The sequence below is a fragment of the Nelumbo nucifera genome, chromosome 1 (genome assembly GCF_055504915.1).
Source record: "Nelumbo nucifera cultivar China Antique chromosome 1, China Antique-T2T, whole genome shotgun sequence".
NCBI lineage: Eukaryota > Viridiplantae > Streptophyta > Magnoliopsida > Proteales > Nelumbonaceae > Nelumbo > Nelumbo nucifera.
The window spans coordinates 13,756,269-13,770,984 of NC_142649.1; the positions used below are offsets into that span (position 1 = coordinate 13,756,269).

At 39.6% G+C, this 14,716-nt stretch overlaps 1 protein-coding gene across 1 annotated transcript; it reads right to left on the reverse strand.

The window, feature by feature from the left end:
* On the reverse strand, positions 1–6,362 carry LOC104588060 (pectin acetylesterase 8-like). Its single transcript, XM_010245867.3, has 13 exons — positions 5,431–6,362; positions 4,166–4,324; positions 3,953–4,035; positions 3,213–3,342; positions 3,018–3,097; positions 2,827–2,913; positions 2,613–2,737; positions 2,431–2,491; positions 1,973–2,026; positions 1,782–1,859; positions 1,553–1,658; positions 488–633; positions 1–387 (listed from the first exon to the last, which is right to left on the reverse strand). The coding sequence occupies exons 2-13, from the start codon at positions 4,293–4,295 to the stop codon at positions 262–264; spliced, it is 1,206 nt and encodes a 401-aa protein (XP_010244169.1). The 5' UTR covers positions 4,296–4,324; positions 5,431–6,362; the 3' UTR covers positions 1–261.
* Between the last annotated feature and the right edge of the window lie 8,354 nt (positions 6,363–14,716).

Sequence of the window (14,716 nt, forward strand, 5' to 3'; positions counted from 1 at the left end):
TTGTTCTCCATTGTTCATGCTCATTCACTTTGTATATAAATATGTAATACAATAAACACTAAACAAACTCATTAGCATATATTAAAATCATTTGATTTTATTGCAGTACTACATAATAAAATGATCCAGACCACCAACCCCTTGAGTATAGATTTGTAGTCTCAGATTATTCTGCCAATAACCATTTGACTAGTTTTTTAATTGAGCCTGATTCATCTGTAGCAATGATAAGTTACCCAACCAGTACATGGCAACTCTCAGCTATTCAGAGAGCTCATCTGAGTCGAAAACACGGTTGTGGCAAGATTTGTCGCAAGGATATGGACAATCAATCTTCTGGAAACCACTCCTGTCAAAATACCAGTCTCCCACTGCCTTGGAAATTGACTGCAAAACATAAATTATGGCACAATTCAAAATGAGAGTTCTGTAAGGGAAAAGTTCTGCAAAACAGCAATGAATTTATGAAAGAGAGATCTAGACCAACCGTTTTATCAAGAACAGGGGAGTCATCCCTCAACCATGTCTCCTGTGTTCCTGTTTGGCAATGGGAATAGCAAGAATTTATGAACAGGGCCTTTGTGGGAGAGCCCATCAATCTTGTCAATGTACTTAGAAACTCCATCCTAAAACCTGTCAAGTCATGTACTCATTGAGTTGCTTCAAAAATGGAGAAACATATTTATCAACAACCAGCCCAAATGAGATAGATTATCAAACAGGTGGTTCCACTAAAATAAGAAATCATTAAATCAAAATACTTGTTATCCATCTTTTGAGTAAATAGCACCAAATATCATTGTTTTAAAAGGCTCAAGGCATAGTTGAGATGTAGTGGCTCAAAAAGGTTGGAAATAGGCAGCCTCAAAAATTAAATAAAAAAGATTAATTAAAGTTTATAAATAATAAAAAGAACATATGATAAATTAAGATAGAATGATAGTATTTACAAGCATCCATAAAATATAAGAAGCAAATTAGCATTTATCAAAATAAGCCTTTTATTAGTTATATTTCAAGTTTCAAAATCCAAAATTCTCAAATTGGTCAAACGACCAATCATGTATTTTAGATTATCAAAAATCCCCCATCATCAAAGTTTGTTTCACTAATGAGACCTTCTAATGGATCATCCATATAATTGATACCATATTTCTGGTTACCCAATATCTTAGAATAAAGGAAACAACTTGGTTTAATCTATGCAAACAAAACCAATAAAAAGGAAACAACTTGAGGCAAAATCTGAGTGCCTTGCCTAAAGGTGTAAGCCTCACACCTCAACACTTAAGCCTTTCAAAACCATGCCAAATACAACCCCCTTCTTCTAGACAGTTATGTTCCCTCCATGATTTTCTAGTTACAAAACCACCAGCTTAACATATATTTGCTATAATAATAATAAAAGCTATCAAGATATTCATGTCTGAACCTACTACCAAATTATTAAAGAAACAACCATAACAACAATTCTGAGAATAGCTTTTCTGATTCAGGGGCCCTTATTCCATGATTGTAATCAAAATTGGAATACAATGAGGGTTAAAGTGACCTTGCATGATTTGAAGTTGACTGGATGAACACTTAGTTATATCAAGCTTGCAGTCGTGCCAAGTGCCATGGGGATCAGCAACACCAGGTGCCAAAATGTTCTTTACCTGGAATTAAAATAAGCAGTAATAACTCAAAACTAAGTTGGGAAGAATATCAAACAATGATGTCAGATATTGTATGTACTATGGCTGGATGTAGTACATGTAACACAACTGGGAGAACCTTACCTGCCATGAATCATAAGCTGCGTTCAATATAAAAAGTGGTGTGCTGATCTGTGGTGCCACATATTGGGGGAAAAAACACTGTGATTGTGTTCAGATGCATCAGTAGGATTGAAACTGCAGTATAAACTTAGAAAAAAAAAAGACATACTAATTATTAATTAATGAAATGCCGTCAGAATAAACATACTTACCAAACCCGGATTAAATCTTGAAGTGCAGGATGCAGGCAAATTCTTTGCTGATTGCTATGAAAGATAATAGAAAAAAGTCAGTATTGACAGTTATAGTATCCTTATAAAGTGGCCCCTCCCTTCTTCTCAAATGACTAAACTATTACACAGTGTATAGGTCCAAGAAGAAGATGGAGATATAAGAGAAAACATATTTGCTGGACAAGATCCTTCCTGGCATTCTGTAATTTTTTTTTCATTTGATAAATGATGGCATTCTGTAAAATTTTCTTTCTTTTTCTTTTTTATCTTCTCTAGACTTGTAAAGTAAGGAAGGGGATTCAAAGAATGGAAGGAGAATGGTAAGTAGTCCACAAGACACAACATCCACAAGTGCAAGATGAATCCCATAAAAAAAAAAAAAAAAAAAAAAAACAACCATTTTAATTGACACGAAAGATAAAAGAGAAGAAACATACATGGGTTGCCACCACATCATTATAGAAGGCTTGTATGTGGCTTGTTCCAGCAACAGACTTCCTGTTATGAAGCATGACCATTGGTGTTAGGCAAGAGTTTGATGGTACCTTTTCATTATACTTTCTGAAAGTAACAACATAATATAAGTAATAGAGTAAGAAGGTCCTAGTTATGAGCTTACGCATTGATAAAAAACCCAGCATCAGCCATGCATTTTACTTTGGTACTCGCAGGTAGAAGTGTACGGAACCTATCGCAATGGAGAATGGCAGTTAAACCACCAGCCGAACAACCCGTAAGAAGAGCCTGTAAGCAATTTCTTAAGTTATTAAGACCAATGGTAGTAATGTACTATAAGGAAATTAAAGATGATGGAGAGTTCAAATTTGTCATACATTTTTGGCATTTTTCATCCCTTTCGCTAGAAGGTCCTCTATAACAGCAAGAAAAATTCTTTGCCCTCTGAAGTGCAGGTTGGTCGCCTGGTCAGGTTGATTGACATCAAATCAAAGTAAATATATGTTGCTTTTACTTTTTTTCCTCATGAAATTGAAGTCACAAATGCAATCAATATCAAAGGACCCACCGGATTTACTGCTTCCACATCTCCAGTGAATGATGATCCATCACAGTATCGAACCTTGATCTTGTTCCAGTTATAGAAATCTGGATAGTGAAATACAGACCAAAGTCAGCTCGTAGGAAAAGATAGATAGCAAATATTAGCAGATATTGAAAATTGAAGCAGAACAGGGTTAAACCAATAAACTGGAAATCCTACCTGGGTTAAATTTTTCCTTGTTGCTCAGAATTCCAGAGAACGAAACTTCCTTGGTCATTTGTTTAGAAGATCCTAAACGAGTGTTCTTGCGGGCAAGGCAACTCGTGACATTGTTACACCATGATCCTCCCTAAGAAGGTAAGAAAGCATTAAAAAGGAAAGAAAAGAAAATAAAAAGACCCATAAAGCAACAACTTGCACCATTTCTTACCAACAGTGTGGAGAATAGAAATAAAAGGATTTCATATATATATATATATAAACAAATGATTAGATGGCTTATAAAGATAAGTCGGCAACAGTGACCAACCTGCAGGAAGTATTATTTTAGATACAGTTAAATGGCAACACTTGTGATTTAATGTCTCTAATGGCTTGCAGTGATTTCACTCAAATATGATAAAACCTTAGTGTCAACCAAGGGTTAGTATCCTTGATGGTACTAAGTCAAACTCTCAGAAGGAACCAGGCTTTATGATGCCGAATCCAGTTACACAAGGTATATACAATCTCAGACTATTGCCTGGACCAACCAAATCAGAGTATTCTAGAATTCATTTGAACTTAACCATCATTTAACATTCTTAAATCATTTCTAATGTGTATCAGCTACTGGTGGTTGACCCTTAGAATAGAAGCATTCTCTTTTCCAATCAAAATTTTTATACTATGGAATAAAGAGAACATTTCAAAAAAGGAGGAAATATATTAAGTGCATACATCTCCCAGAAAGGACTAACCTCAAAGAAAACCAGCCAATTGTTAACTCCAGCACCAAATCCTGGAGACATGTGGTATGCTGGTGGGCTCCCATCCAAGCAAACTGCATGACATTTGGAATTTCAAAATGTATAAAATCATTAAGAATTTAAGACTATATGATGCGACTGTCTTTGATCCTATAACAAGTCCAACTTTTATATCTAGTCATTATCTTCAGACAAAATCCTTACCAGCTCCCTTTGCTACAGCACTTTGAAGATAAGTAATCCCCACATTGAATCCATTTGCTCCCAGTGTGACCAGCGTCCAGATTAGAAAATATAGTGATACACCTGATCCTTTGTTACCCATTCTGTGCATGACAATCACTGCCAAGACAGGGCAAAATACTACAAAACAAAGAGTTTACAAATTTCAGTTATGAAGCTGTATGTTTAAACTGATCGTATATACTCTAGATATTATCAATGAAGACAGTAAAGTGTCAAACTTTTTCATACCAACAAACAACTAATAATGAAACAGCATTAAAAATAGAAGATTGAGATAAAACCATATGTTCCAAGAAAAACATTTCTAATATGGAGATTAAACAGATCTATTCCCCCCTATCATTGTCCCCCATTATGAGTTGCATAAAATTAATACCCAACTGCATTCAACCCAATCCCTCTGTAATTTAGCAGTCAACATGGAATCCAAATCTCTCCCCTTAAAGCATCAAGAAAATTACAAAAAAAAATTGGGGGGACAAGACGACAACTCAATACCCAGAATACAAGATTTCTTATGATGCTTCCTGCTAAAGTATAGGTAAGAACCAGAGTAAACATCTTTCAACAAATACATAGTTCTCCAACAATTGTCCATAAATATATCCAGAAAGAGGACATCTACAATTACAATATGCATCCTATAGCAAATCAAAATACACTCGAATTCCATAATGTAACATAAAATGCATTTTCCCTAGCAACCCAGAAAAATCCACTTTGCTTTTCGCATTTAAAAATCTATAACCGACATGCTTGACAAGCTTATTGAATTTATCTTGATAAAATGCACTACAATAGCCCAAAGGAAATCAAACCATTAGTCCTTAATTGACACAAAATAGCAGAAAAAAATATCAAAACACTACTACCTATAACAGAACCAAAGATACACTGGAACTCCTTATAAACAAACAGTGCATACATTCTAACAAACCATGAAAAATCAGATTACTCATCCTACAGAAAACTGGAGATCCTTCTGTTTTCTAACCCAGCAACCGATGAAATGCTATACAAGTTTATCCAATATACCTCCATGATCAACATTCTTCCATTTCCCCCAAAGAACTACCAAAACTCAGATGACCCATCTTATAAACAAATTCAAATTCCATTTTTTTCTCAGTCGGAAACTGATCTAACAACAAGTTTGCTCAATTTATCTCAATAAAGCACCAAAAATGCAAACAAAGAAATAAAGTTAAAATCATTATCTCTACCTGAAACCAGAGAATAGAGATGTGCTCCAGAAGCAACAATCACAGAGCAGGTCCCCTCCTGAAGAGCTAAATCTGAGTATCTTACACTATACCCACTTCACTAATTCATTTTTTTCACTTCAAATCATCTGATGACCCACTAAACCGACTTGCTCTGTACCGTGAGAGGGAGGGCACCGTTTCTTATAGCTTAGCTCCCAGCAGAGAACACAAGAACAGACACTTGACTTATTCACTTCTATTTCTTGGATAAGCTCACGTACTAATTAGTAATTACCAAGCAAATTAACACGCCCCAACAAATCTTATCATCCTACGCGTCTGCATTGAATGGCATACAACACAGAGGGAGACAGAGAGATCAATATTTGGCAATGGCAGAAATCCTCGTTTTCTAAGTACTAGATTTTACAGCTTTGGTGATATCCACCGTGAAAAGTAGCATCTCCTCAACTGTTGAGTAGAACAAAGACCACATGCCGCTCCGTTATTAGTATTGTCTCCTTCCCCAGTTGGTTTATCCATCTTCTCATCTTCACGTGCAGACAGACTGGACTGCAACAAAGTCACTAGATCTTTTACAGGCTCATTCACTTCTTTCTCCACTCACTGTGGGTTGAGGGCCTCTTGATTTCTCTATTCACAGTATCCACTGCCCTCTGATTTCCTTCCCTGAAATGACACATGTATCCTTCTTTCAATTTCAATCTAGTTTGAAATTTTGAATTTGTGACAGTCTGTCATACTTTTGAAGAAGAACAATACAAATAACAGAGCAATAAAAAACTTTTTTCTTTCCTGTACAGTGAAAAAGATTTTCAAAAGAAGTGAATAGCATCAATTGAGCTTAGCTGCCCAGGAGACCCCACTTCATAGTTCATCGTTCAGACTCCTTTTGTAGCAAGTTCTCCACCAATGTGCTGTCAAGCAGCACAAACAGCAGGCGCCTTTATTGACCCAAGTACTCTTTCAATGGATGCATTCGACAAAAGTACCTTGAATGGCAGCCCATCCGAGGTAAATACGATTATTTCGGATTTGGATGATGTTTGTTTAATCTGATCGGTTTTTGAATTTTAAAATGATTAATAATTAGATCGGATTGGGTTTGATTCAATTAATAATATCATATTGCATTTGGTTTGATTCGATCTTATTAAAATTTGAATTTGATTATATTATAATATTTATTAATTTTAATATATAAATTTTATATAATCATATTTAAAATTATAAAATAATATATTCTTATATATTATATTATATAGGATAAATTGTTGAAACTTCTAAAGTTTTTGAAACCTCCATGAGAAGTTGGTAAATGTAATTATCTTTTTTTAACTTTCTAATATAGTTGCAAGTAGAACCCCTTTGTTAGAATCCTTTAAGAAGATGCATGAAAATATTTAAAATACTTGTACAATTATCATTGAGGTTAGTTTCTACAAGGAGAAAAAAGCAATACTCCATGAACAACAATAACAAAAAAAAAGAAAAGAATTTAAAGTTTTTTCTTCATGAGGCTACACAACTAGGGGTAATCCATCCCCATCCTGCTAAACCTCTCAACATTAGTGGCAACGGGATTTGATCCTAGGGTCTCTACTAAAATGAATCAGAGATTCTACCAATTAAGCCACCATTAATTGGTAAAAAGAACTTAAAGTTACAGCTTTATCTTTGAGTGATTGATATGAAGGGAAAATTTGTTTATAAATCAATTTCAGAAAAAAAAAATTAGAAGAATTTGGAATAGCAATTCATATGAAAAGAAAATTTGAAAAATAATTATTTTGATCAAAATTAACTGTATGAGTGTTTTGGATATTTTATCTTTTATATTTTAAAATGGAGTTGGATTAAATGTGAATACCATCAAAATTTGTTAGGATTCGAATTTGAACCCAAGGTTTTCAAATCCAATCAGATTTGAGATTGGACTTAGCATACAAGTTTTCTATAAGATCGGATTTGGATTTTGGTGAATCTAATCCAAATCAGATCCGATTACAGCCCCAGTGGCAGCCACCGGAATGTCCTCGGTAATTTCCATGGCTCAAAATTCAAATATAGCTGCCCCAAAACTCTTTGATGAAATTCAATAGATGGAGTAAGGTTGCTTTTTTGAGTTGAATTGTCCTTGTCTTTCAAGTCTCAACCATGGTAGAACCAAAAAATAAAAATAAAAATAAAAATTAATTGAATCCATCTTCAGCAGTTTCAAATCCCAAAACAAACTATGTTCCAAAATTTGGATTTCACCCAAGCAAGCTTTTCTGAAGAATCATCTAGCAGGAATATGCAGATGAGATTGATACAGTTCTAGATGAAAGATTAGGTGCTATCCCCCAAAAAAAAAAAAAAATCTCCACATTTGGTACCCTTACACTAGTCCTTGTGTTAAGGTTTGATAAAGAGAAGCATCCAATGTTGAGTAACAGGTGTGATGTGAAGAGGACCTTGAGCTCCTCACAAATGCAAAGGAGTCACCCATCTGATTGTTGGGTCTTAAATTGGACAAAGCATCTCTCCAAGTTCATCCCTTGCACATGGATACAGTGTAGGAAGGCATGGAGAGAATGGAATAAGAAAGAAAGAAACCAAAAAAAAAAAAAGTGAACTTTGAAAAGGACTAGCACTAAATGAGTGAACTGACATATCTGAGGGAGAGCTGCCTGTCTGATATGGATGATGATATGGGTTTTTCATCCCTTCACATTAACTGACATAGACTATCCACCTTCCACCTAAATAAGACTTTGTTGTGTAGTCCTTAAAATGATTTCCTCTATAGGAAACATAATTTTTTGCTACATTTCGGCTTTTCTGTTTCTTCTTCAGTTCTCTCTCTTGTGGTAAAAAATGAAGTCCCAAGGAAGGACATGAAGGTTATTATAAACAAATCAATGCTAATGATGAAGGTTAACGTACTGCTTAGAGGTTAAGAGGTATATAGGAATAAAAACTTTTCTTCTATTAAAAAAAAAACTTTATCTTCCATAACCTTTTAGGCTGTATTTGCCCTTTGCCTTGAAAGAAAAATAGAGAATCAGAAAGTTGAGAGAAAGTTCATAAAAATAAAACAATGGCCCCCCGTTGTGTGTAGTACACTTTTGTTACATTCACAAAAAAAGAGAGTTCATAAGGCTGGTTTGAAAGGAATGAATACAAATACTTGGAGTGCAAAACCTTATATTTTGTATTATTTTGTATGTATTTATACTGTATATATTTGTATTTGTATTTGTACTATATCCAAAATGAGACTAAAGTGTTTTATGCAGTATAACAGTCGAGTTCGGCTTCTATCAGAGCAAGTCAGTGCTCACATCCTTTGAGCAGCCCCTTGCAATCTTGCATTGGGAATATCTCCCATGAAATAAATCACCTAATTACGGAGATATTCCCAACGCAAGGATGTAAAGGCTGTTGGAACGGGCTTTTCATAACAGTCATGGTTCCTGACCGTCATAAAGACATAAACCAACCAACCAACCATATGGAAAACTGGGGACAATAAAGACCCGGTTCTCACAAAGTACAAGGTCTAATAGTAGATTTTATATGTGGGGCTGCATTTGGTTGGGGACAATAAATGATTTTCTTGAAATCTGACATTTCATTATAAAATGAATGGTCATTTACTAAAACACCCCCTATAGTTTCATGAATTTACAAAAACCTATCCTATAATTTATACTTTCTTAAAACATCCCTTATAATTTGTAATCAATTTACTTAATGAACCTTCCAATAGATGAAAGTGGAAAATGACAGTTTTAACACTAATATCCATTTAAATAAATTTAATCAAAATAAACTAAAAATAAAAATATCATTTTTGCCCCTAATAAAACACAAACAACCACTCTATTTTTTCTCTCTAATTGTCAATTTTGTTTTCTATACAAAGAAACATTAGGGATATTTTTGGAATAAACAATCTTGGATCCATACCCTTGAACATTTTCCACTCAGTTTAGAGTTACTTTGGGAATAAACAACCATGGGTCCATGCGCTTAAACATTTTTCAGTCAGTTTAGGTGATCATGTTACTATTTTCATATGGCAAAACAAATAGTTCTTGAAAGGTTGGTTAAGTAAATATATAGGTTGCAAACTATAAGGGATGTTTTAAAAAAATGCAAACTATAGGATAGGTTTAAGTAAATATGTGAAACTATAAGGGGTGTTCTGGTAAATGGCTCAAAAATGAATCATAAATTCATATTCCTATTTGTTTCTAGGTATTTTGTTTAATTTGAAAAACAAATTATCTTAAATAGTTATTATGAGTGTTGTAAGATATTAGTGAATATACCTACATGTTCATGGGTCGGGTAGCCCGGCCAGCTTGGACTCAAGCATATTTTACAGGCTCAGGCTTTTTAAATAAGCATGGTTCTAGCCCAAGTCCCACTTGATGATATTATAAATAATAAAAAATATATATTAGTAATAGATATTAGATAATAGCTTATATTCTGTATGTATATATGTATGTATGTGTGTGTGTGTGTGTGTGTGTGTGTTTTCTATTGTTTGAACTTAAGTATTGATGCTCTGGCTACTCCTAACTGGAGATGATTTGGCTTCCATTAGACAGCGGACACAGTGAATCTGCACAGAAAGAATCAGAGAACCCGGGGGTGCTTACCCAGCGAGGTCGCTCCGATGCTTAAGTCACTAACTTGCGAGCTAGAGGTAATTTAGAAAGCTAGAGAGCTAGTGAGCAGTGATTACGCGTACCTTTGTCCCCAAAGAGTTGGGGTCTTTATATACTGGAGTCCGCGTGGTTTTTTTGGGGTGGTTCCGGGATCCTTGCCGTGATGAGGCCCGTTACCGAACTAATAGGAGATAACGTCGCCAGCCGATAAGGCATATCGCTACTGTCCGAATCGGTCGGAGGAGATAAGGCCAGCTGTTACGAGGCGTGATCCCATGAAATGTGGAATCCGGTGACGAGATCTTCAGGGTTATCCTGTGGAAGCCGGTCAATATTATCCGAACTGATGCCCCCCGGGTCTGACCTGTTACGAATGCCGAGGTGCCTGGTAACCGAGGTGATCTTAATGCCATCGTGCCCCGAAGTGAACTTATCCCAAGGTGGATTCACTTCTGAGGTGGGCCTACCCCGAGGTGGTTTGGTTATCCGAGCTCGTGTCCACGTGCCCCTCTATTATTAGGTCAGACCAAATCACCCTACATCAATTGCCCCCACTCCCCGGGCCAGGGGTTCTGACCTGGTGCGGGGAGTTCATGACGAGCCAAGTGGATTTGGTCCGTGGACCGGGCAGCTAGTCAGATACCTTTTAAGCTCATCGAAGGCGAGCTGACACTCTTTGGTCCATTCAAAGTCTTTGCTCTTTTTAATCGCCTTGAAGAAAGGCAGGCAGCGATCTGCCGACTTAGACATGAAGCGGCTTAGAGCAGCTATACGGCCGTTCAACCTCTAAACCTCCTTCAATTTACGGGGCGGTCTCATATCTAGGATGGCCTTAATTTTGTCGGGATTGGCTTTGATACCACGCCGGTTAACGATGTAACCCAGGAATTTACCCGAGGTGACACCGAAGACACATTTATTAGGGTTTAATTTCATATTAAACTTGCGCAAAATTTCGAAAACACAATGTAAGTCTTTTATTAAATCATTTGAAAACTGAGTTTTGATGACCATGTCGTCTACATAACACTCTACTTTTTTGCCGATTAGAGGCTCAAACAATCGGTTTACAAGTCTTTGGAATGTTGCCCTAGCGTTTTTCAGTCTAAAGGGCATGACCTTGTAACAGTACTGGCCTAGCTCGATTATGAAGGCCATTTTTTCCTCATCGGCAGGGTCCATCCTGATCTGGTTGTAGCCCGAATAAGCATCCAGAAAGCTCAGCAACTCATGCCCTGAGGTCACGTCCACCAGACGGTCGATCTTGGGAAGTGGACTGCTCTCCAACGCTTCGGGGCTAGGTTGCGTTTCTTCTCTCTAACGGGCCTAACTATAGGATCAGTGTTCAACTTGTGAGTGATTATTCTAGGCTCCATGCCGGTCATCTCTGCCGCAGACCATGCAAACACATTTAAATTTTGAAGTAGGAAGCTTACCAGCTGAGAACGCAGAGGCTCCTCAATCGACGTGCCAATTTGGAGAGTCTTGGCTGGATCTTCTACCGAAACGGGTATAGGGACCATTTCCTCTATTGATGAAGCTCGCTCCTCATGGTACTCCCTAGGTCGCTCTAACTCAAGGTCGTCTGCTGCCTTGGCTTTCCCTTTGAGGGCGGTGACATAGCATTTGCGAGACTCGAGCTGGTTGCCTCACGCTACCCCTACTCCGAAGTTCATAGGGAACTTCATGGCCAGGTAATAGGTGGACACCACTGCGCGTAGAGCGTGGGTGATAGGCCGACCTATTATGGCATTGTACGGGGAGGGAGTTGCGACCACTAAGAAAGTGTGGTCGAACCTCATAATGTTGGGCCACGTATCGACCTTTATAGGTACTGTAACTCTTCCCAGGGGCTTGACTTCCTCTCCGCTGAAGCCTACCAAGGGAGTGTTCGCGGGCTTGATGTCTCTTTCCTGGATCTACAGCTTGTCGAGTGCATCCTTGAATAGTATGTCCACCGAGCTGCCTGAGTCGACCAGGATACGCTTCACCTCGAAGTCATTGATCCTTATCTTTATGACAAGCGCATCATCATGGGGGTACTGGACTCCACGCGCATCACCTTCGGTGAAGAAAATAGGCTCTTCTAACCTCAGCCACTTCAGAGGATTCTACTCTTCTCTTTCCATCTCACGAGCTGATGTCTTCGCTGCGGCTGAGGTGCAGCCCGCGACAATCGATCCGCCAGTGATCATGTGAATTACTCCTCGAACCGACCTCTCTTCGGGTAGTTGTCTTTGCAGCTGTTCTTTCTACCTGTTGTTGGATTCAGGAGCATCTCTACCTTGCTCCGCCTGCTGACCTGTTTGACTTTTATTTTCATTTGATACAAAGTTTTTCAGATATCTGCGACGAATGAGTTCTTTTATCTCGTCGTAGAGGTTCTTACAATTTTCGGTGCTATGACTGTGATCTCTATGGAAGTGGCAGTACACATTCCTGTTTCTGATATTCGGATCCCCTCTCATCCGAGGTGGCCACTTCACGTAAGAAGCATCATTGATCACCATGAGGATCTCTGCTTGCTTTGCGTTCAAGGGCGTGTAGTTTGTTCTTTCAGCAGGAGGAGCTCGGAAAGGCTGATCCGGTTTACTTCCTCCTCGAGCTGGTTCCTCCTTCTTCCGCATGTTGTCCCCGTTAGTTGAGGTCTCACCTTCTCTTTTCCTCTTCTCTGGTACACTCTCGCTTTTCTCGTTCATCTCTTCTTCTGTTCCGATGAACTGGTCGGCGAGCTTGAGGAACTCAGTAACATCTTTGGGTTTGTTAGCAACCACATGCCACTTGAATTCTTTATGTGTGATGCCTCTTTTGGCCACTATGAGTCTCACGGTGGGGTCTAGATCGGGGATCTACAAGCATGCATCGTTGAACCTCTTGATGTAGTTGCAGATTGATTCTCCCTCCCTCTGGACTATGCCGAGAAGGCTTTCCTGGGACCTCAGGCACCTCTTGCTTGTAATGAAGTGCGAGGTAAAAATCTGCATGAACTACACCCAACTCTTGATTGTCCCGGGCGCGAGGTTCTTATACCATGTGCGAGCTACTCCTTTAAAGGTTGTGGAGAAAGCCACACACATACAGGGTTCATCAGCCCCGGCTAGATGCATTTGTGATTGAAATGAGTCTACATGGTCGTTCGGATCGAACGACCCGTCGTACTTGTCCAGGAGAGGTACTTTGAAGTCCTTGGGCATTGGAACTGCCAAGAGCTCGAGGGATAGAGGAGATGGTACAGAGAGGAGGGGGGTAGTCTTCACCATTCCCGAGCTCGCCTCTTCCTTTCCTTTGGGCTGGTCGGGCTGACTTTGGACTACAACTCGGCGAGCCTTGCGATGCCGCTTTTGTTGCTTCTTCACCGGCTCCGCGTTAGTGCTACTGGCCTCTGTATTGTTAGGCAAGATTCTTGCAGGGAGCTACTCGGAATGCTGGCGGCGGCTGTTGTGAACTGAGGGGCCTTGTCTGGAATCCACGGCCAGAACCCCAAATCGGTTCTCCGCGAGTGGAACTTCGAACTGGAAGGGTCGAGGTGATACGGCCCTGGCAGGCTGAGTATCTCCCGACCTGTTCATTTGCTACGAGCCAGGAGGAGTAACTTGTCTCTCCCTCCTACCACGGGACGATACCTGGCTCCCGAGAGGGTTCTGAACTTGGGAGGTCTCTCCCTGGCAAGGAGGGCGCTCGCTCTGGCGACGAGGCTTGGTTTGCTGTGTAGCCGGATGCCAAGGTGGAACCGGCTGCTGAGTCTGCTAGTTCTGCGGTAGTGGGGGAAACTGCTACTGGTACTGCTGCTGATAAACGTGGTGTAGGACTTGCTGCTGGTATAGTTGAAACTGCTGGACCTGCTGCATTTGGGCTTGCATGGGGGGATGACAGAAGGTTTGGCGAAAGATGCACCCACCGTCAAAGGGAGTGGGGCATTCACCAGTGCAAGAACTTGAGGCACATTCAGAGTGGGGATTCCGTCCGCAGAGAGAGGCACGGTGAACCGTCCGATACAGACAATCGGGACCTGAAGTTTCCCCCCGGAGGTGTTCATGTCGGCGTTTTGTCCGGCGTTGCTGGAAGATGCCATTGAAGATGAATTAAAGATGCTTGGTGGAAAAAGGCTTTTCGAAGCGTTTCCCACAGACGGCGCCAAATGATGCTGCGCAATCTGGCTGCTCCTAGCTGGAGATGACTGGCTTCCAGTAGACGACGTACACGGTGAATCTGCACAGAAAGAATCAGAGAACCCGTGGGTGATTACTCGGCGAGGTCGCTCCGATGCTTAAGTTAGTAACTTGCGAGCTGGAGGTAATTTAGAAAGCTAGAGAGCTAGTGAGAAGTGATTACGCATACCTTTGCCCCCAAAGGGTTGGGGTCTTTATATACTGGAGTCCTCGTGGGTTTTTCGGGGTGGTTCCGGGATCCTTGTCGTGATGAGGCCCGTTACCGAATTAATAGGAGATAACGTCTTAAGCCGATAAGGCATATCGCTGCCGTCCGAATCGGTCGGAGGAGATAAGGCCAGTTGTTACGAGGCGTGATCCCATGAAACATGGAATCCGGTGACGAGATCTTTGGGATTATCCTGTGGAGGCTGGTCAATATTATCTGAACTGATGCCCCCCGGGTCTGAC